We start from the raw sequence: 24,581 nt of genomic DNA on the forward strand, positions 1-24,581 counted from the left end.
GTGATTCCAGCTATTCAGGAGGCCGAGACATGAGAATCACTTGAACCCGGGAGGCAGAGATTGTAGTGAGCCAAAATTGAGCCACTGCATTCCAGCCTGGGTGATAGACTGAGACTCTGTCTCAAATAAATAAATAAATAAATTTAATTAAATTAAATAAGATAAAAGCAAACTCTGTGAATAAATGAAGCTGGCATGTTAAATGGCATTGCCAGGACAACCTAAGGCAAGAGACTTTTATCTTTGAAACAGATATAAAGGATGATAATTGGCTAATATTTAAAAGGCTATATCATAAAAGACAAAGACATGATTGTTTTGGAAAGAGGATTGGAATAGCATCCTTGGCCAAGAAGAAGAAGAAATGGACAGAAGCTAATCAATATGCATGGAAGCTAATCCATGACAGATGATAATTGGTTGAAGGGATAGGAAGAGGTAGGGAGGACCCAGTTTTGTTTTTGAGATGGAGTCTCCCTCTGTCGCCCGGGCTAGACTGCAGTGATGTGATCTCAGCTCACTGCAACCTCTGCCTCCTGGATTCAAGTGATTCTCCTGCCTCAGCCTCCCAAGGAGCTGGGATTGCAGGTACCTGCCACCATGTTCAGCTAATTTTTTATAGTTTTGGTAGAGACAGGGTTTCACCATGTTGGCCAGGCTGATCTCAAACTCCTGACCTAAAGTGATCCACCCACCTTGGCCTCCCAGAGTGTTGGGATTACAGACATGAGCCACCGAGCCGGGCCCTGAAGTGTTTTACTTTTATTCTCACACAAGGTGCTCATAACATTCCAGTTTGATAGGGAGGGCATACTTTTTGCTCCAGAGAAGTTGTATGACTTTCCCAAAGTCACCCAGGGGGTGGTGGGGAAGCTGAGGGAAAACCTTTGTGCTCCGGCTCCTGAGTATATTTATACAAGAAATTCCTGTCTATGAGAGGATGAAAAGATGGATGGTAACTATCATCTTTGCCCAGGAAACACCTGATGGTAAAGCCAATGACGCTATAAATTCTGTAACAGAATTTTCCATTCAATATTCTGAAAGTTTCTCTTACTTCATAAAGTTTATGTTAAAATAAAATTTAAATATTATTTATAAATGCCAGTTACATCCTGTCACTCTCCTTCTTGGATACTTACAAAAATATGTACATTTGGAACATTTTATCTCATTTTGCATTCGCTTCCCCTATCGTTATTAATCATCAGCTCTGTAATCTTGGGTTAATTATTTAACCTTTCTGAGTCACACTCCTCTCATTTGTAAAGGGGGTAATAATTTTGCAAAGCTCCTAGAGTAATTATGGGTATGACATGTTTGGCGAGGAAAGAGTACTCAATAAATACCAGGTGTTGTTATTACCGAAGTATCAAGTGACATAATCTTTGATGTCTGTTATAGAATTAAACATTTTTTCTTTATTTTTTTAATTGAAAGTTCTCTTATAGGCACATCTATGGATGACAATGTTATATTTATAACACACATAGAGCTTTATTAAAATTTTTCTCAATTAAAAAGTTAAAACTATAAGCTCATATATAGGTGGATTTTTTTTTCTTTTCTTTTTTGCTGTGATACATGTTCTATTTCTCCTCTCTTTAAGAAAAAAAGAATGCACTAGTCCTTGCTAGAATGAGACATTTCTACAACTGGAAATACCCTAATTCCCAGTCAGTCCTCTTCACACAAGTGATTGCAGTTCTCTCTGGTTTTTGAGTCACATAATGAGCTCAGATTGTTCTTGCAACAGGCCTTCAGATTAGACAAACGAAAAGAGTGCATATCACCACAAACTCCAGGAAATGATTTTAAACATATCTCAATCCTTTGTAGATTGTTTGTGATAAGAATTGCATCATCCACATGGGAACATCCTGTGTGTGAAGTAAGGGCTCTGAAGCGGGATGGCCCTCCGCCTACACTGAAAAGAGAACAGACCACAGCCTTACTTACAGCCAGAGGGCTGCCCAGGTACTCTGCTTGGTAGGTCAGCTTGCTTTCAAATTATCCCGCTCACCTGAGACTGTTAAAAAGGCTCCAGAATTATCAAAGCCATGTCACCACTGTTTCTAGAGTTGAAGTTCATAGTGCAATGAAAGTCTCATAAATGAAACTAGCAAAAGAGTTAAGATTATTTTGTTAAAATCTGGTAGATACTGATGTAAATATGCCAATAAATTCTTAGAAACATGGCACACATGAAAGAACTAAAACTATACTTTAAAAATAACAGAGTATGATTTAAGAATACTCAGACTAGAGGCTTCAGTGAGTTGTTTGAGGGAAAGGCGTGAAGTCAGGACTTAGATAGACAGATTATAAAGGAAGTCAAAGTAAGCAGAGGAAAAGGGTACCAAAATGACAGCTTCAGAATAAGAAGGGAGTAAAGAAAACAAAGTTGTGTGTGTGTGTGTGCACGCATGCGTGCACATGTGCATGTATTATATGATAAATCCATGGAAAAAGGACTCACAATTTGCAAAGGAATAATTCATGGTCATACCACTTTCTGTGTCCAAAGCTAACTTGATTAGTATCAGAAGGAAAGTCAATGTTTAAACAGTCCTTCCCACATCTGCTACTTCCATAATGCCTATGCAACTGTCATAAATTAAGAGTAGAGAAGGGCACAGGGCCCATTGTCAAAACAAACAGGCAATTCTGGGTTCCAAGTTTCATATGATTTTCCTTGAGCCTAGAGTCGTGAAGACTCCTTGTCCTAACGTGGCCCACTCTAGCACTGTAATGGGATAACCCACTCACCTGGATCCTGGCCACAGCCCTGCCCTCTGTGGCAAGGTACCTTGGCAGGGCTGGGTCATGAGAAAACCTTGTCTCTCTAATGATCCAGGCCTTGAGAAAAGAATATGAGCTCTTAATATTAAGTGATTATAGCTAGTGACACTAAAAGAAAACCAACACCATTAACTGCAAGGGGTTTACATTGAGTGATGTCTTCTGTATTATTCAAAGTTGTCTATTCTGCATAAAATCTTCCTCACTGACTCTATTCCACACTCCTTAAGGCCAGCAACTATGTTTTGCACTTTCTGTACCTCATGTAGTTCAGAAAATCATGTCCATGGTTTTGCGTCTCTTATTTCTTTGCTTCCTAAGACCAGACCAACAAAAGGACCCAGACAGACTTGCCTGGCCAACTTTTGTTGTCTGTCCTTCCTGCTTCTCAATTCCATATGGTTCAGCCCTTCAGGTCAGACAGGTGCTGTCTCTTCCTCTTGCATAGTGGGGTATGCTTGTATCATCTGGTGATTAGGCCTTGAGCATAAACTCAGTGCTACACCTTGCCAGAAAGCTCTATACTGTTGTTCAAAGCACTGGCCCAGCCAATTATAGAGTGGTGCCTTGCTTCCCAGACCTATTGTCCTGTGTTTATTCATCATTCAGTGATGTCATGAGAAGGTCCAGGCAAGATTTAGAAATGTCCAGTGTTCCTGGTCTTACCAGCACTATAATCTCACTATAAACTGCAAATATACTTGTCTTTTAACAATGTCTTGGATACTCAGAGGTAATCTTAGATAGAGAAAGGAGATATGGCTGCCTCTCATGTTCCCAGGACTCTGCCTGGTGGGATCCTCTCAACTCTGTGTCCCTTTTCGTCTTGTTCAACTTCCAACCTGCAGCATGGCCAGTGGTTGAGCCCCTTACAATCCTTGAAAGGCTTATCACCTTCAATAATGTCTATTACTGATGTTGGCTCTTTCTCTTAGATTTACTCTGCCCAGGAAAGCTGTTACTTAAAAGAATCACTTCAAATTCAGTGCCAGATGTCCTCAGCTAGGCCATGTCTATGGACTAGAACAGTGGAGTTCATCTGAAGCTCCCTTTTACTTCATATGTCCTAAGTCAGTCTACTATAGCTCACTTTGTATAGCACTTGGGATGAATCATTTAGAATTAGGACTTCCATTTAGTCATTTAACAAATAATTATTGATCCTTTACTCAGTGCCAGATATCAGTCTGGGTGCTGAGAATGCAGCAGTCAACAAAACAATGTCCCTGAACTCAGAGACAGTGGCAGGAGACAGATAATGAGCATATAAACAAGTATATATCATTTAAGATAGTACTAATTGTTAGAAAATAAATCCACCTGTAAGGCTAGAGTGACTCAGCAGTTGAGTGCTATATAGATAGGGTTGCTCTGAAAGGTCTATGAGGAGGAAACATTTGAGCTGAGACTGAAAGATGAAAACCATTTGAGTGATGATCTTAGGGAAGACTCTTCCAGGCAGGAGAAAAGAATTTACAAAAGCTTTGAAACAGGAATGAGTTACGCATGTTCAAAGAACAGACAAAAGACTTAGTCCTTAGAGCATAGAAAGCAAAGGAGAAAGTGTAAAAGATGATAATAGGAAAGACAGGCTGACACCCCAGGCTGACACTCAATCACAGAGCATCCTTTAGGGAATTTTAATCTAGGGAATGAGCTGTGGTTTTTGTTTTTTGAGATGGAGTCTCACTCTGTCACCCAGGCTAGAGTGCAGTTGTATGATCTTGGCTCACTGCAACCTCCACCTCCCAGGTTCAAGCGATTCTCCTGCCTCTGCCTCTGGAGTAGCTGGGATTACAGGTGCCCGCCACCACACCTGGCTGATTTTCGTATTTTTAGCAGAGATGGGGTTTCACCATGTTGATCAGACTGGTCTTGAAATTCTGGCCTCAAATGATCTGCCCGCTGTGGCCTCCCAAAGTGCTGGGATTACAGGTGTGAGCCACTGTTTCTAGCCGAGCCATGTTTTTAACAGTTCACACTGGCTAGAGCAAAGAGAGCAGAATAAAGCTGGCAAGAAGGGAAGCTGAAGGCAGGTGGAGAAGCTGCTGCAGCAGTGCCTGTGGGAGCTGGTGTTGGCTTCTATCAGGGTGGCAGCAGGACAGACAGTGAGGAATGGCCAGGTATAATTGGTATTTTGGTGATAGGATTAACAGGACTGGCTCATGGATAAGATATAGGGGAGGAGAAAGAAGACAAGCCAAGATTTTTGGCCTCCGTAGCTTGTGCAGAAAATCAGATACTTTTGTTCTCTCAGTTAAGTTTGGTGTGTCTACTGGGCATTAAAGTGGAGACATTGAATGAATTGTTTAATATAGCAATCTGAGGGAAAAAATTAGGGCTGAATATGTAAAACTGTGGGTCACTAGCTACCTCATCTGCTAGATTCCAAGGTCAAAATATACCCACCATATCGTCTTTCTAGCCTCCTCACCACTTTATGATTATCAAAGCATCACTTGATAATTGTTAGACATGCAACTCTCTCGTATCCCAAATGGTTACAGTAATTGCTAATCTTTAGTTTCCAACCAGATGTTCTTTTCTTTCCAGATGATTGATAAACTGTCTCTACATGCATTGTTTTCCATGTCTCCTCACATTAGTTAATACTCATCTCCAGCCTCTTCATCCCCACTGCTTAAAACCCAGCTCACGATTTACATCCTCCAAGACACCTCCTGAGAAATGCTGCCGTCTCAGGGGATGATTTCATTTTGTTTCCTCATCAAATAGACAGGCATGCCCCAACATGTGATCCTGAACCTTTCTTTGAATTCAATTGTTTAGAGTATCAAATGGAAGTTCACACAGAAAAAAAGCTTATGAACTATAGTGTTTTTTTATTTTATTTTATTTTATTTTTGAGACAGGATCTTACTCTGTCACTCAGGCTGGAGTGTAGTGGTGCCAACATAGCTCACTGCAGCCTCAAACTCCTGGGCTCAAGCAATCCTCCCACCTCGGCTTCCTGAGTAGTTGGGACTGCAGTCATGCACCTCCATACCCAGCTGATTTTTAGATTTTTAATAGAGATGAGGTCTCCCTATGTTGCCCAGGTGGTCTCTAACTCCTAGGCTCAAGTGATCCTCCCACTTCAGCCTCCCAAAGTGCTCAGATTACAAGCGTGAGCCACTGCACTTGGTCATACATTACAGTTCTTATTTGATAAGCCAACAACAGCCCATTTACTCATTGAAAAGAGCTCTACAGCGTGGAGATTCAGAATCTGAAGTTCCAAGGTGAGTGGGGATGGTCTGGAGCCTTCTGCTACAACAAGGAGATAAGGTCCCCATGGCAGGACCTGTGTCCACAAGTGGGCATTAACTCTGGTAGAATAGGAGCTACAGCTCTTCTTCCCAAATACAACTTTCAAATTACCTCATTTCTCTGGGTTCACTTGCATTATTATTATGGGAACTAGATTTCCATATCCATCGAGGTGGTTGTTTTTCACCTGGGTAGAATGGCCATGGTTTGAAAATGCAACCATCACATAGCATGAAAAGACTGGGGGCACTTTATGGCAAAAATAAAAGGTGTTAATATGCTAGTGAAAGCCACCTTTGTACATTTTGCATTGATGTTTGTGAGGACCCTTCACCACATGGAGGGGAGAAGGCTAACTTAGAACGAAGCAAGTAGACAAAACCTTGCTAAAGAAAAAATTTAGGGAACAATTCTACCATTTAGAAATGGTCCAGAGATAGCATTAATAACTAGGTGATGATTTACAAAGTTCAATGAATATCAGTTTATGTGATAAGAAATGAAGACAAATCTATCATTCTATCTATCAATCTACCTACTTATTTATTAGATGGTCAAAACTGGTATTATATTGCTTTTGAATATTTAGAGACAATTTTCTATCCAGGTTTTAAAAAATGAATCATTATACCATCCCATTAATGATCAGTCTGCAGTTGTCAACTCTCAAAGTAAGATTGTTCATTTAAGAATATTTGAGGGCCACCCATTTATAGTACATTTATTAAAGGCACCAATTTGAAAAAGCAATTGAAGTCAAATATGAAATTTATTTTGTATGTTTATTGAAATCATAAAGAAGAGAATATTCTTACCAGTTGCCTTTTGGATTTATGAACTGCTGCACTGCATAGCCAAACTGTTCACCTGAAGGACCGGAAAATATTTTCGCTTCTGGGAGACCAACATTGTATGCCAAACAACAATTTAAAATGCCTATTAAGAAAAATATGAAACAGCACATATTTACAATTCATGAATATAAGTGTGTCATATAATTCTCGAAGGCCATTTTTAAGAAAACTTGCTTGACCTAATAATTATTACTTATCAACGATTACCCAGAAAAAGTAACTACTGCTTTTTAAGTACTTATTTGGAGGCCTGGCACCAAGCTAAATACTACATATGCATAATTCATTATATTATTAATCTCTTCATGGCAACCCTAGAAGATAGTTACTAATATTATCTTTGTTTTGTAGAGAATTTTGAGGTTCCAGGGGATAAGCATATCTCACAGCTGGAAAGAGGTAAGGATGAAGGCAAAATTTGAACACAAGACTTAAAATCACTAAATTACTTCTAAATATTCTTAAGTAATTTGAGTTATATTTGTCTTTCCCAAAACAACAAGCCTCTAAGCCACCCAAGGGCAAGGGCTGAAGCGTATCATCTATTTATTCTGAATCACCTTGAATATCTTGACATGGACTCTATATGAAACATCTGTTGAAAAGGCATTGATGACTACATCAAAGGAGACAGAAAATCACAGCTCATTGAAAATTGTATCATTTTCTTTCAGAAGGGATCATTATCATTTTTGAGGATGAAAATGTAGGGATTGGTGTCATATCTTTTCTATTCCAGTGGGAACTGTCAAAAGTGGTTTTGTTTTTGATGCTGCTTTCTGAATGATTAAGAAATGCTAATCATTTCAAAAAACAGAACAAAGACCAAGGCAGATAAAACCTTGAGAGACTTTATTTTTTTTAATTCTTATTTCTGATGGAAAGGAAGGGAAGGAAAGGATAAGGCAAATCATGTTTCTCTGTCTGGCACTGACAGCATTAATGCTGCCAGTTCTTCATCCTACAGAAAGAAGGTTGTGTGTATATTAATGCTCTCTCCGGAGATGGGAATGTGCCTCATGTTGCTTAAGATCAATATTTACCTTCGCAGACACTGAAGACAGAATGGACTCTTTAAAATTGACATCAAAGTTCTATTAAAATGTGCTGTCACAAAGAAATGTCCTACTTTCTAGGCAGCATTACAAGTGCACAGTGTTTCATATGTCTATTGTTTTAGGCACTAAAAGGTCAGAAGAAAAAGGCTCGCTCTTCCATTGGGCCTCTGCATTTCTGGGAGCAGATTCTGTAGAGTGCTCCGAAAGGATAATGAAGTCAGTGATGAAGCAACAGGGACTTAAAGTAGTTAACGTGCCTCTGTAAGTGCCAAAATCACTCTACCAGGGATATGTCCACACAAGGAGTTCAGCTCTTTATTTCTTACAAATAATGTGCTGCCATGAAGAGAAATATAAATACTTATTCTGAAATACTCTATAGCAAAATCTACAAAGCTTAACATCTGCAAATTTTCTCCTTAACATCTATTTTTCATATGCACCATTGCTCCTTTTTATTTTTGAATAATAAAAAATGCAAAAGAAAATAACAGCAAATTAAGCAGAGAACCAGAATTGGCATGCAGAATACTGGTGTTTTCAATCAACATTTATCTTCACCCCATTGTGGAGAGCTCAATAAATGGTATTTGAATATGTTATCAATCATCCAACATACTAGCGTGGAGAGATGATGCCAAACTGCTTTCACTTTTAAAATATCTAATGCTGGAAAGGACACATGTGACTGTATATACAATGACCTCATTTTCCCCTGTTAATTAGAACTGGGCAGATTATGTAATGGCAGGAAATTATGATGGAGTTCATTTTATCATTTAGCAGTTCAATTTTATCACATATATAGGCATATATGTGTTACTATATAGGCATATATGTGTTACTATATATGCATATATATATATATTATTAACTTAGGTCTTGCCATTGAACTGAGAATAAAATCCAATTTCCTCACTGTAGATTCAAAGGTCCTTCATGATCGAGCCCTGGTGTATCTTTCTGACTTACTTCCCACCACTCTCCTCCTCCATCCCTGTGTTCCAGCCACACTCACTTTCCTTCTGTTTTTTGAACACATGTAGCTCAGTCTGCTTTACAGCTGCCTGTTCCACTGCCTATAACATCCTCCCCCAACACGGCATGTTGGAGTTTGCTCAAATAGGTTTCTGCTCTCCCTCACCCCTCTGTGTAGCAGCAGCACCTTTCTTTATCACCGTATCACTACTGGAGCAATTATCCAAAATTATCTTATATATCCATATTATTTTGTCTGTGCCTACTAAAATGTAAGCTCCTTGAGAAGTCAAACTTTGTTTCTTTTATTCACTCTTACTTTCTCAGCACCTATGATAATTTTTTAAATAAAATGCATTTTAATTACTATGTGTTCTTCAATAATGATATGGAATATAAAGAAAACTGGAGGGAAAAAATCATTCATAATCTTTTCATTCTACTGTAAGTACAGTTAATTCAGATGTATTTCCTTCCAGTATTTTTCCTCTATTTAAATTATAATGTTTATTCCAAATTGCATCCTACTGTTTCTTAATGCTTATGTCTGCCTATGTCAGAATCATCCTGACTCATTTGCGTGCCACAACAATCCTGTGAAACAGCAAAACCAAGCTATTATTAACAAATTACAAATAAGGAAACTGAAACTCATGAAGGCTAAATGTCTTTCTTGCACAATGTCACCCACTCTGAGTCTAGGTTTGGCTCATCTCTCAACTTTATTGTCCAGAATTTCTATTAATAAATGATCTGCTCATTTTTACTCACAAAGCATGTCCTTCGTTATCACCATCCCTTCATTTCACTGATACTAAATCTCCTCTTTTCTGCTACTTAAATCTTGCCCTTTATATCCTGCCTCTTTTGATAAATCTGGACAATCTCAAGTCTCTATACTTTTCTCTTAATATGTATTTACAACTCAATTCTCTGTCATCATTTCACACTTGGCATATGATATCTAAATAGCTCATAAAAATTTAATGGAAGTATTCTGTCTAATTCAGCATCTATTTCTTCTTTGCAATCCCAATGCCTGTATCTTCTGATGTCTGTCCTCATAGCTCAACTGAATCATATGGATAATGAGAACCATATTTGGTTCACCTTGTTTCCTTCCCCCAAACCATGCCCATGTGTCTATACATACTTAAAAAATGGACCATTCAACATATGTTTATACAGCTCCTTTGTACCAGGAATTTTTTAAAGTACTGAGGATACTGCAAATAAATAAAACTAAACTCTCCCTGTTCTCGTTGCATTTCCATCATGGTAATTTTACTAAAAAGATGGCATCAAAATGTATAAGTGTTAAAATAAAGAGTGGTGAAAAGAGCCTTGAGCTCAGTATTGAGAAGAGGGTAAATCTAAGTTCAACAGTTTCGCAGAGAAGGTGGCAATTAATCTGGATCTTGGAGGACAAGTTGGAATTCACTACATAAAGAGGAAGGCAAAGTTCATCCCAGGCACCAGAAACATCATGTTAAACAGGCCTAGGGTGTGAAAGAGAAGAGTATGGCAATGGTGAAAAGTCTGGCACAGAAAGTCATAGGTTGCTTCACTAATCTATACATTTCCAGTTCTCTATGCGATGCAGTGAGTCTTCAACTGACTTGGGCTTTGCCAGGAGCCTATTATCACCCACAGTATAAATCTTCCTTCGTTGTCCTCATGTGAATGCCTGGAAATGCAATAATTGCATAGCAAACTCAACATATTTAACAAAGGTGATCTTGTTATACATGTGTTGACTATAAGCAGGCCAAAGTATTCCAGTAAATCTCACCAAAGCTTACACCAAATACAAACATTTTACCTCATGTAGAGTTAACTAGTTTCCTCTATTTTCACACTATAAAGGAGATAATGTTTCATCCTAGATTATAACAGGCTGATTGCCATTTTAATATCCATAGGTAAACCAGATAACCAAATACAAGTTAACTACTGTAGATTTCTTATTTTTCTTAGAGTCTGAGGCAGGAGGATAGCTTGAATCCAGGAGTGCAAGACCATCCTTGGCAGTACAATGAGACATCATCTCTATAAAAAATAGACAATTAGGTGGGCATGGTGGTGCATGCCTGTAGTTCCAGCTACTTGGGAGGCTGAGATGAGAGGATTGCTTGAGTTCAGGAGGTCCAGACTGTAGTGAGCCATGAAGGCACCACTGCACTGCAGACTGGGTGACAGAGGCTCTGTCTCTAAATCAAATAAACAAAAATTTACAGGATCTCCTTTTCTGAGGATTCCTGACCATCTCTGAAATAATTTTTTTTGGAAAAAATTTAAGAATTAATTGTAATAAATATGAAATGTATTCTACTTTCTTCTGGAGCCTAATTTTAAGTTATAATTCAAAAGAGAAATATATGATTGGGGATTGAATATAGTTAACCTACTTGTATTCTAAAAATGTAGCGAAGGCTAAGGATGGCAGCTCACACATGTAATCTCAATGGCCAACTGAGAGAGGAGGATCATTTGAGCCCAGGAGTTCAAGGCTGCAGTGAACTGTGATTGTGCCACTGTACTTCAACCTGGGCAACAGAGTAAGACCCTGTCTCCAAAAAAAAAAAAAAAAAAAAAAAAAGGCAGTGAAACTCAGAAAGGAAAAAGTCTTTTAACAACAAGAGCAGAAATAATGCATAAAACAAAACACGTTATTTTATATTCAACCAGAAAAATTTGGCAAGGGAAGTTTATTAATGTCTATGATATCAGTGTCAGAACTGAAGGATGCATTTTTTTAGTAAAGGGTGGCAAAAAAGGGTCTAACTTTTGTGGTCAATGCAAATTTGAGCATATCTATATACACTGAAGGGCCAGGGGTAGGGATGGGTTTTTCATAGAAGGGACTCATTTGCAAAAGGTGCCCAGGGACATACATAGGAAGAAATTCAGGTTAAGAGAAAAGAGTAAAGGCCAAAAGCAAGAGGTGAACTTGGGAAGAGAGGTGTGGTTTTGACATAGCTTCTCAGATTGCAATTTGGCCCATTCCTGAAGATGCATGCTGCACTTCTAGGGGGAACAATGTCTCCATTAAATATTGAATAAAAACATAAGAACTGTAAGGCCTATCTCTAAATGTGAGCACAGAATGTCATTACTTTAAGAAGGTGGAGCACATTTCTCCCATGCCTGAGGGACTGGTCCTCAGTAGCTACAGAAGGATTGACAGGGAACAGGGCAGAGAATAGTGAGCAACTAGGGCATGCAGAGGGCAGGGGCCATGGTGCAAGTGACGAGGACGCAGGGGATACAATTAGGGGCAGCAAAAGTTTCCAGGAGATCCATGCTCTAGAGTCTGGGAGAATGTTCTCTACTCCTGAAGAATGAGAAAACAGTGTTTAGGCACTTAGGCTCTCCGTGTGTGTAAGTAGGTGGTTGGGCCACAGAAGTTGTATTTTGTTAATAACAATTTTGTATTTTATGTCATCTCTCAGTCTTAGGTGGCCTAAGAAAACACACTTTATATATATTAAACAGCTTTAGTGATTTCTAGCAATCTAAAATAATTAGTTCTTAATGACCACCATTAAAATTATCTGAATGTCCAAGATTAGGGGAGTGAATATGCAAATAGTAGCATATAAACTAGATGGAGTTGTATCCTGCCATTAAAAAAACAGCAGTTGTGAAGAGGATGAAAGTGCTTAACAAAAATAAAATACAAAATTATATTCAGAATAGAAGAAAAAGGTAAAAATATATGTGAATATTAACAGAGCAAAGAGTACAATTGTGAGTGTAATGTCGCTGCTTTTAAATTTTCCTTTAGTGTATTATAATACACTTGCAACAAATAAGAATCAGGATAAAAAGGCCAGCACAGTGGCTCACGCCTATAATCCCACCACTTTGGGAGGCCAAGGTGGGTGGATCACCTGAGGTCAGAAGTTCGAGACTAGCCTGGCCAACATGGTGAAACACCATCTCTACTAAAAATACAAAAAAAAAAAAAAAAAAAAAAATTAGCTGGGCACATATCTGTAGTCCCAGCAACTCGGGAGGCTGAGGCAGGATAATCACTCGAGCCCAGAGAAGGAGGTTGCAGTGAGCCAAGATCGAGTCACTGTAGTCCAGCCTGGGTGACAGAGTGGAACTCCGTCTCACCAAAATAATAAGAATAAGAATAAGAATAAGAATCATGATAAAAATAAGGAAGAAAGAAAATTGCTTCTCCTACCCTAGACTAGGACTGTAAGCATGAGCTATTTGATTTCAACCTCATTTGCAGTGTCTAATCTGACTGTCACATGCACAAATACAACATTTATAATATATAAAGGGAAACTCTGGCCCATTGGGTTGCGTTTGACTCTGACTTTCATTTGCTAGGCAAGTCCTAAGAATGGGATCCCTACATTTATGCCTATAGACTTAAAAGTGCAATGGTTATAAATGTCTTTCATCTCAGTAACTCAAATGGTCACATAATAACACTTTGAGTCCATGGAACTCTGTATTTGTAATAAGTCTTGTATAAACTTGTTCATGTCTGTATGATAATTTGTGATGTTTTCTCCATGATTCTATGGTTTTTCTCTCTATATTCAAAACTATCCATAATACAAAATTGATGAATTTATGCACACAGTTAATAAATAGATTTTATTTTCCTATTTATTTAATTTTTGTTCACTCAATAAACTTATTGAGTATGATGTGGTAAACACTGTTCTTAGTGCAGGAATGAGAATTACATTAATCCTCTCTTATCCTAAGGGAATATGTTCTAAGTCCCGGCATCCCACCCTCCCCAACGAAGTAGATGCCTAAAACAACAGGTAACACCAAACCCTATACAGTATATAGTGTTTTTCTATCTATACCTACCTATAATAACATTTGACTTATAAAATTAGACACAATAAGAGATTAAAAACAATAACTAATAATAAATAGAACAATTATAACAATATACCAGCATTACTACTCTTGCACTTTGGGGCCATTATGAAGTAAAATAAGGATGACTTGGCCAGGCATGGTGGCTTATGCCTGTAATCCCAGCACTTTGGGAGGCTGAGGTGGGCAGATCACCTGAGGTCAGGAGTTCAAGACCAGCCTGGCCAACCTGGTGAAACCCCATCTCTACTAAAAATGCAAAAATTAGCTAGGAGTGGTGGCACATGCCTATAATCCCAGCTACATGGGAGGGTAAGGCAGGAGAATCGCTTGAACCCAGGAGACGGAGGTTGGAGTGAGCCGAGATCGTGCCACTGCACTCCAGCCTGGGTCACAGAACAAGATTCCATCTCTGAATAAATAAATAAATACATACATAACTAAATAAGGGTGGCTCAGACACAAGCCCTGCAATGCCATGACTGTTGATCTGATAACCAAGACGGCTCCTACGTGACTAATGGGCAGGGGCCACAGACAGCATGCTGGACAAAGGGACGATTCACATCCTGGGCAGGATAGAGTGAGATTTTGTCACACTACTCAGAAAGATGCACAATTTAACACTTACGATTGGTTTATTTTTGAAATTTTCCATTTAATATTTTTAGGTCACAGGTGACTGTGGGTAACTAATTTATATATTTTGCTCAAGATAAAAAATTAATTAGTTTGCTTATTATATATGAATTACTTCTTTTATCCTTTGTGGTTCAATAAATCATTGAATCATTTTTAAATGATTCGATTTATTTTAATTTTTTTAAGTACCCTTTATTTTCATTTAAAAAACAAAATGTTTTATTTATTCATTTGACATTTATTTATTTATTTATTTTGAGATTGGAGTCTCGCTCTGTTACCCAGGCTGGAGCGCAATGGCATGATCTCCGCTCACTGCAACCTCTGCCTCCCGAGTTCAAGTGATTCTTATCTCAGTCTCCTCAGTAGCTGGGATTACAGGTGTGTACCACCACGCCCTGCTAATTTTTGTACTTTTAGTAGAGACAGGGTTTCACCATATTGGTCAAGCTGGTCTCGAATTCCTGACCTCAGGAGACCCAGGCACCTCGGCCTCCCAAAGTGCTGGAATTTACAGGCATGAGCCACCGAGTCCAGCCTAAAAAAACAAAATGTTTTAAAGAATATTTTACTAATTTTAGATATGACCTCTTCAAGAATAAATGTAATTTCTATAAATATTTTATATGCTTTCTATAATCCTCTTTGTGTTATTCAAAAACTATACTAAGACGGAAGGCAAGATGGCTGACTAGAGGCAGCCGGGAGAAACCTCTCCCACCAAGAAACCAGGACACTGGGAAGGATGGCACACACTCTGAACAGGTCTTTGCAAGCGAGGCATTGAGAGTGGATGAGGGAGGACGCGGATGCTGGGCCGAAGGGGGAGAAAGCTAGGCGCCCTACACGGAGTTGCCCTGCACCAGGAATCCTTCCTGGTCCCCAGCAACTTCTGGGGTGAGTTGAACAGAGAGGAGTCGCTTGTTCCTACCACGGACTTCCGGCATCCTAGCAGCAGAACTCACGAACCCCACGGACACCTGAGCTGACACAAAGAGAGCTGCTTAGAGAGGTGGCAGAGGCAGGACACCAGCCAGCGCGGAGCCCAGAGGGTTTGACAACGGCAGAACATGGCAAAAGACGCCCATCCCTCAAGGCCTGCCGTGCTCCTATAGGAGACGTTAGCTTTAGGGTGACTGTTGGACCTGGACAGAGCAGGGCAGTCTTGCCCGTGGGATGGGGCCAATCCTATCTGAGCATCTTCCCGTCTCCTGGCCTTTCCAGGAGCTCCAACCTGACCACGGCCGCTTGCAGAGCAGCTTCAGATGCCCAACCAGAGTGCTTCCTAGGGCACCTCATCAGAGCTCCTGCACTGACAGAAAATGCCTGGCCATCAGGAGGGCTCCAGCAGAACAGCCCCTACCGAGGCACAATGGTTTACCTGCAGCCTCCCCCAACGGCATCCTCCCCAACCACAGCCTCTCCCCACCATTTTGCCAGCATGCACTTGCCCATGCCCCACACCCCTCCACTTCCCCCCAACACTGCTTTGCTGGCCTACACATGCCAGAAGACCTTGTCTCTCCTCCCCTGCCAGTGAATGCTCATCCTACCACACCCCCGGCTGATGTGTGGGCACCCTGCTATCCTGGCATGAATGCACACAGGAATATTGGCAACCTCATCCCCACTGGTGCCCTGCCCCTGCTGTGCTGCTACCACGTATCACCAGCAGGAGCTCATGTAGGAATGCTGCTGCCCTGCTCCTTCTGGAGCCCCAACCCAGCTGACACATGTGCACGCAGCCATGCTGCCACAGCTGCTGTCACATAAAAGTGAGCATAGATCCTGCTGCCACCACCCCAACAAAGAGCTTTGGCTGGCATTCCCCATCGGAGTGTTGTGGACGATATAGACCGTGAACACTTTGGCCCCTCCAGTGCAGCAGATGCCTAACCCTGAGGAACCAGAGAACAAAGCGGGGGGCCCAGTACCAGTTCCTCAGAGTTAGAGTATGCAGCCCAGGAGTGCAGGGCTGAGCCTTTGCTCCCTATAATCTTACAGAGACAATGCCAGTTCGCTAAACACCACAATGAACTCCTCAAAGGGCATCAAAGAAGATAAAAGCAAAAAACAACCCATCCAAAAAGTAGCAATTTCAAAGACTGAAGGAACATCAGCCCACACATGACAAAGAAACAGCCCATGAACTCTGACAACTCATAAAGCCAGAATGTCTCCTTACTTCCAAACAACAGCACTAGTTCCCCAGCAATGGTTCTTAACCAGCCTGAAGTGGCTGAAATGACAGAACTAGAATTCACGATATGAATAGAAATGAAGATCATCAAGGTTCAGGAGAAAGTCAAAACCCAATCCAAGGAATCTCAGGAATACAACGAAATAATATAGGAGCTGAAAGACAAAATGACTATTTCAAGAAATAAATAAATTCATCTGATAGAGCTGAAAAACTCACTTCAAGAATTTCGTAATACAATCACAAGTATTAACAGCAGAATATAGCAAGCTGATGAAAAAATGTCAGAGTTCAAAGACCAGCTCTCCAAATTAACTCAGACAAAAATAAAGATAAAAGAATAAAAAAGAATGAACAAAACCTCCAGGAAATATGGGAGTATGTAAAGAGACCAAATCTATGATTCATTGGTATCCCTGAAAGAAAGGGGAAGAAAGACAGCAACTTGGAAAACATATTTGAGGATATCATCCATGAAAATTTCCCCAACCTCATTGCAGAGGACAACATTTAAATTCAGGAAATGCAGAGAACCCCTGCAAGATACCAGACAAGATGATCATCCCCAAAACACGTAGTCATCAGATTCTCCAAAGCCGAAAATAAAATAAAGAACAAATGTTAAAGGCAGCCAGAAAGAAGAGCTAGGCCACCTATAAAGGGAACCCCATCAGGCTAACAACAAACCTTACAAGCAGAAATACTACAAGCCAGAAGAGATTTGAGGTCTATATTCAGCACTCTTGAACAAAAGCAGTTCCAACCAAGAATTTCATTTCCAGCCAAACTAAGCTTCGTAAGTGAAGGAGAAATAAGATCCTTTTCAGATAAGCACATGCTAAGGGAATTAGTTACCACCAGACCTCTCCCTTACAAGAGGTCCTTAGGGGGGTGCTAGATATGGAAAGGAAAGACTGTTAGCAGCTACCACAAAAACACACTTAAGTACATAGACCATTGACACTGTAAAGCAACTACACAATCAAGTTTGTATAACAATCAGCTAACATGATGATAGGATCAAATTCACACAAATCAATGTGAACCTTGAGTATAAATGGGCTGAATGCCCCAATTAAAAGGCACAGAGTGGCAAGTTGGAGAAAGAAGCAAGACCCAACTGTATGCTGTCTTCAAGAGAGCCATCTCACATGTGATGACACCAGTAGACTCAAAGTAAAGAGCTGGAGAAAAATCTACTAAGCAAACAGAGAAGTGAAAAAAACAGAGGCTACTATTCTAATTTCAGACAAAATTGACTTTAAACTAACAACAATCAGAAAGGACAAAGAAGGGCATTATATCATGTAAAGGGTTTAATTCAACAAGAAGATCTAACTATCCTAAATATGTATGCACCCAAAATAGGGGCACCCAGATTCATAAAACAAGTCCTTAGAGACCTACAAAGACTTAGATAACCACACAATAATAATGGGCAACTTCAACACCCCACTGACAGTATTAGACAGATCATTGAGGCAGAAAACTAACAAAGATATTTAGGACCTGAATTTGACACTTGACCAAATGGACCTAATAGACATCTAAGAACTTTCTACCCCAAAACAACATAATACACATTCTTCTCATCTGCACAAGGTACATACTCTAACACTGACCACACAATTAGCCATAAAACAATTCTCAGCAAATTAAAAAAATTCAAAAAGTCATACCAACCACACTCTTGGACAACAGCACAATAAAAACAGAAATCAATACGGAGAAGATTGCTCAAAACCAAATAATTGCATCTAAATTAAACATCCTGCTCCTGAATGATCTTTGGGTAAACAATGAAATTAAGGCAGAAGTCAGGAAATTCTTTGAAATTAATGAAAGCAAAGATACAACATATGAGAATCTCTGGGACACAGCAAAACCAATATTAAGTGGAAAGTTGATAGTGTTAAACCTACATGTGAGAAAGTTAGAAAGATCTCAAATTAACAACCTAATGTCACACCTACGGGAGCTAGAACAGTAAGAACAAGCCAACTCCAAAGCTAGCAGAAGGCAACATATAACCAAAATCAGAGAAGAACTGAATGAAATTGAGGTACAAAAACCCATACAAAAGATCAACAAATTCAGGAATTCAGGAGTTCTTTTTTTGTTTATTTTCTTTTCTTTTTTTTTTTTTTTTTTTTTTCCTGAAGATAGACTGCTAGCTAGACTAAAAACAAAAAGAGAGGCAATTAAAATAAACACAATCAGAAATGGCAAAGGGGATATTATCAGCAACCTCACAGAAATACTAAAAACCCTTAGAGTCTATTATGAACACCTCTATGCACACAAACTAGAAAACCTAGAAGAAATAGATGCATTCCTGGAAACATACAACCTCCTAATATTGAACCACAAAGAAATTGAAACTGGATAGATGAATAGTGAGTTTTGGAATTGAGTGAGTAAGAAAAAGCTTACCAACCAGAAAAAAGCCCAGGACCTGACGAATTCATAACTGAATTCTACCAGATGTATAAAGAAGAACTGGTACCATTCCTACTAAAACTATTCCAAAAAAATGAGGAGGGACTCTTTCCTAACTCGTTCTGTGAAGTCAGAATTATTCTGATACCAAATCCTGGTAGAAACATGATAAAAAAGAAAACTTCAGGCCAACATCCCTGATGAACACAGAAGAAAAATCCTCAATAAAGTACCAGCAAGTCAAATCCAGCAGCACAGCAAAAAGCTAATCCACCATGATCAAGTAGGTTTTATCCCTCGGATGCAAGGTTGGTGCAACATATGCCAATTAATAAATGTGATTCATCACATAAACAGAACTAAAAACAAAACCACATGATCATCTGAATAGATGCAGTAAAACCTTTCAATAAAATTCAACATCCTTTCATGTTAAATACCCTCAACAAATTAGGTTCTGAAGAAACATACCTCAAAGTAATAAGAACCACCTGTGACAAACCCACAGCCAATGTCATACTGAATGGGCAAAAGTGGGAAGCATTCTCTTAGAGAACCAGAACAAGACGAGGATGGTGACTCTCACCACTCCTATTTACCATATTACTGGTAGTCATAGCCGAAGCAATCGCACAAGAGAAAGAAATAAAGGCATCCAAATAGAAAGGGAGGAAGTCAAACTATTTGTTTGCAGATGATATGATTCTATACCTAGAAAATGTCATAGTCTCTGCTCAAAGCTCCTAGATTTGATAAGCAACTTCAGCAAAGTTTAAGGATACAAGATTGACATACAAAAATCAGTAGCATTCCTATACATCAATAATGTCCAAGCTGAGGGCCAAAACAAGAAAATAATCCCATTCACAAAATTAACAAAAAGAATAAAATACCTAGGAGTACAGATAACCAGGGAAGAAATCCTAGATTATACAAACAAATGGAAAAACATTTCATGCTTGTGGCTAGGAAGAATAAATATTGTTAAAATGGCCATACTTCCCAATCCAATTTATAGATTCAATGCCATTACTATCAAACTATTAATGACATTCTTCACAGAATTAGAAAAAAAACTATATTTAAAATTCATATGGAATCAAAAAGAGCCTGAATAGCAAAAATAATCTAAGCAAAAAGAACAAAGTTAGAGGCATCACATTATCCAACTTCAAACTATACTAAAAGGCTACAGTAATGAAAACAACATGGTTCTGGCACAAAAATGGACACATAGATGAATGGCACAGAATAGAGAGCCCCAGAAATAAAGTTGTACGCTTACAACCATCTGATCTTTGACAAAGTTGACGAAAAAAAGAAAGAAATAGGGAAAGGACTGCCCATTTACTAAATGGTGTGGGGATAACTGGCTAGTCATATGCAGAAGATTGATACTGGACCCCTTCCTTACACCATACACAAAAATCAACTCAAGATAGATTTAAGGACTTAAATGCAAAACCTGAAACTATAAAACCCTGGAAGATAATCTAGGAAATACCATTCTGAACATTGGCTTTGGCAAGGATTTCATGATAAAGATGCCAAAAGCAGTTACAATAAAACAAAATTGACAAGTGAGACCTAATTAAACTAGAAAGCTTCTGTACAGCAAAATAAACTATCAACAGAGTAAACAGACAACCTACAGAGTGGGAGAGAGTATTCAAAAACTATGTGTCTGAAAAAGGTTTAATATACAGAATCTGTATGGAACTTAAGCAAATTTACAAGCAAAAAACCAAACAACCCCGTTAAAAAGTGGGCAAAGGAAATTAACCAACGCTTTCAAAAGAAGAAATACATGTGGCCAACAAGTATATGAAAAAATGCTCCACACCATTGATCTTTAGAGAAATACAAGTCAAGGCCACAATGAGATATCATCTCATACCAGTCAGCATGGCTAGCAATAAAAAGTAAAGTAAAAAAATAAAACGGATGCTGGTGAGGTTGTAGAGAAAAGGGATCACTTATAAACTGCTGGTAGGAATGTAAATTAGTTCTGCCATTGTGGAAAGCAGTTTAGTGACTTCTCAAAGAACTTAAAACAGAATTATCATTTGACCCAGCAATCCCATTATTAGGTATATACCCAAAGAACTATAAATTGTTTTACCATAAAGACACACGCATGCCCATGTTCATTGCAGTGCTATTCACAATAGCAAAGACATGGAGTCACCTAAATACCCACCAAGGGTAGACTGGATAAAGAAAATATGGTATATATATATGGAATATTATGCAGCAATAAAAAAGAATGAGATCATGTTCTTCTCGGCAACATGAATGGAGCCGGAGGCTGTTATCCCAGCAAACTAATGCAGGAACAGAAAACCGAATACCACATTTTCTCGCTTATAAGTGGGAGATAAATACTGAGTACACATGGACACAAAGAAGGGAACCATAGACACTGGAGCCTACTTGAGGGTGGAGGGTGGAAGGAGGTTGAGCACTGAAAAACTACCTATCAGGTACTATGCTTATTACCAGGGGGATGAATTTTCTGTACACCAAACCCTTGTGTAACTTAATTTACTTGTATAACAAACCTGCACATGTACCCCTAGACCTAAAATAAAAGGTTTTTTTTTTTTTTTTTTTTTTTTTAAAGCTATATTATCTGACAAGACCTTTAGGTAAATGTGACTAACTTAAATAGAGGCAGTATGACCTCCCACTTGAATCCAAGTCTTATTGTTTAAAAATAACAATAGAGAGCAATAAATGCTGATGCTTAAGACAAAATCATTTCTTCCTTCTCCAAAAGTAAAAATAGAAATTAATTTTTTTAACATTCTTTAAAACTTTCCAGTCAATTCAAGTCACCATTTGGATATAATGTTGCTCTCCGGTACCATGAACAGAAAACCAAAGCTATTTCATGTGTATTAGGAACAAACTCATTCTTTTTTATCCAAATAAATCCAAATGCATCCACAAACATTAAAAATTCTCAGCAAGAGTGTACAGTAGGAGAATAATTTCCCACCTTGTAGAAACTGTTAATCATCATTGAAATTCAAAACACAGTCCTCATCCTGAGGAAATCTCCACTCTATCATGTAGTGCAGAATGACAGCTAGGCTGTGCTCAACTTCCTAAGACTATAATGATATTTTACATATAAATAACCCCTTACTGCTCCCAAGGATTTTTTTTATAACCATGACAATTTCGTTGTACTTAATTTACACAGATTTTGCCAAAATCAATGATGACAAATTTGTTTTCAAATACACTCATTACTTACATTTTAAGTTGGCAGATTCTTCCACTTTGTAACTTTGATGTCTGGATGCATGAGACCATATTCTCAGCCTTGAGGAGCTTGTTTCTGTAGCTCTGACTGGTTCTAATTCCAGCATCCTTCTGATTCCGGGTTTTCTTGGTCCCATCCTACCTTCCTCCCTTATTATTAATTCCCTCACTCCCCCGCTCCCACTCACATATTCACCACCACTACATGGAATCTCTCAAAGTTCTTTTTAAACACTATTACTCTGATGCAATCATTTATTATTTAATGGGGAAAATATTTTATACTTATATTTTAGAGAGAAACTATCTTTGTGTAGAAAAATCCTTGATAGACTGAGGTGCAGATAAAACTTTTAGGGTATCAGTAATAAAGAGGCAGGGCCACTAAGGAGGAAGCTGAACAGGATTTTGAGGGAAGCAGGAACAATGACAAGAGGGAAAGAAAGGATGACCAGCAACATAGCAGTGTAGTTGGAAACTTGCAGAAACAGGGATCCCTAACACGGTAGTTTAGCCTGTTTGTATTGCTGTAGTTGGCTTGCTTCTGATCTCACCACACCTTGGAGAAAGCTCACTACACACACAAAGGTTATATATGAATGATTTTGTGGGAAAGTTAAGGAAGAAAATTCAACCTTTTAGGCAAAATAAAGGAACAACTAGAGGATTAGTCTGCTGGGAAAGACAGTCCTCTGTGGGTCTCTTGCCCCTCTGTATGTCTTAATGGATGCATTAGCTTCCTCTGGCTGCTGTAACAAATTACCATAAATGTTGTGGTTTAAAACACCAGAAGTTTATTCTCTCACAGTTCTGAAGGTCAGAAGTCCAAAATCAAGGTGTAGGCAGGCTCTGCTGCTCTGCTCCCTCTGGAGGCTCCAGAGAAGAATTCATTTCTTGTTTCTTCTAGCTTCTTGGGGCTGTGAGCATTCCTTAACTTGTGTCTGCATCACTCCAATCTCTATCTCTGTGGTCACATTGCCTCCTCCCCTCTATGTGTGTCAAATCTCCCTCTGCCTCACTCTTACAAAAACATTTGTCATTGGATTTAGGTCTCACCCAGATAATCCAGGATGTTTTCATCTCAAGATCCTTAAATTATATCTGTAAAGACCCCTGGTTCCAGTGATTAAGACATGGACATATCTTTTTGGGAGCCACTATACTCTGTCACCTGGCCCCCCAAAATTCACATTCATGCCACATGCAAAACACATTCATTAAGGTATCTCAACATTTCCAAACGGCTCAACCCATTACAGAATTAACTCTGAGCTCAAAATCTCATCTAAATATTGTCAGCTCAAAAGTCCCAAATCTCATCATCTAAATTTGGTGTGAGTGAGGTGCCAGGCATGATCTGTCCTGGGGCAAAATTTCTGTCCATCTCTAGGCCTGTGAACCTAGAAAATAGGTTATTTGCTTCCAAAACATAATGGTGGGGCAGGCATCTGATAGACATTCCCATTTCAAAAGGCAGCAATTGGAAGGAGTAAAAGGGTCACCAATCTTAAACAAATTTGATACCTAGCAGGACATTTTCCATTAGATTTTAAGGCCTGAGAATAATCCTCTGTTGCTCGAGCCTCTGTTCTCTGGGCTCTCAACCATAGGCCTCTGGGCTCTCAACAGCTCCTCTGGCCTCTGCCTCTCGATCACCTTCAGTCAAAGATGGCAATGTTTCTGCTGATATAACATTCTTTAAAAAATTTGTAGGTTTCTTATGTAGGTAATGCAGGATTCATGCCACTAAACAAAAGAGTTCTCCACAGGAAATCTTTCCTGGATAACCTCACTATTTTGATTGCTGCTGAGATATTTGAGAGGATCCAGCAACCACATACCTAATCTGTTCCACAAAAGGATGCCTAGCCACACCCTTTGCTTTCAGAGCATGCTTTTCTAACAATGAAACTCCTAATATGAGTGTCTTCATTCCGGCTGTTATAACAAAGTACCATAGACTGGGTGGCTTAAAAACAACAGAAATTTATTTCTTAACAGTTCTGGAGATGGAAATCTAAGATCATTGTGCAGTATGGTCAAGTTCTGGTGAGAGTCTTCTTCCAAGTTTCAGGCTGCTGACTTACTGTTGCATCCTCACAAGGCAGGAAGAGAGCTATATTCACATGACCTAATTATGTTCCAAAGACTCCATCTCCAAATGCCATCACACTGGGGATTGTAATTCAACACATGCATTTTGGAGAGACA

The 24,581-nt window shown here is 39.1% G+C and overlaps 1 protein-coding gene across 2 annotated transcripts in view; it reads right to left on the minus strand.

Moving 5' to 3' along the window:
- The window catches only part of ITGA2 (integrin subunit alpha 2), a 105,753-nt gene that overhangs the window by 60,556 nt on the left and 20,616 nt on the right, over positions 1 to 24,581 (minus strand). For both annotated transcript variants that reach the window (XM_007972162.3, XM_037994654.2), the window contains one exon: positions 6,888 to 7,008. In XM_007972162.3, coding sequence (XP_007970353.3) covers positions 6,888 to 7,008 — 121 coding nt within the window. The remainder of the gene's footprint in view (positions 1 to 6,887; positions 7,009 to 24,581) is intronic.

This window comes from Chlorocebus sabaeus, chromosome 4 (genome assembly GCF_047675955.1).
Source record: "Chlorocebus sabaeus isolate Y175 chromosome 4, mChlSab1.0.hap1, whole genome shotgun sequence".
NCBI classification, from domain to species: Eukaryota; Metazoa; Chordata; class Mammalia; order Primates; family Cercopithecidae; genus Chlorocebus; species Chlorocebus sabaeus.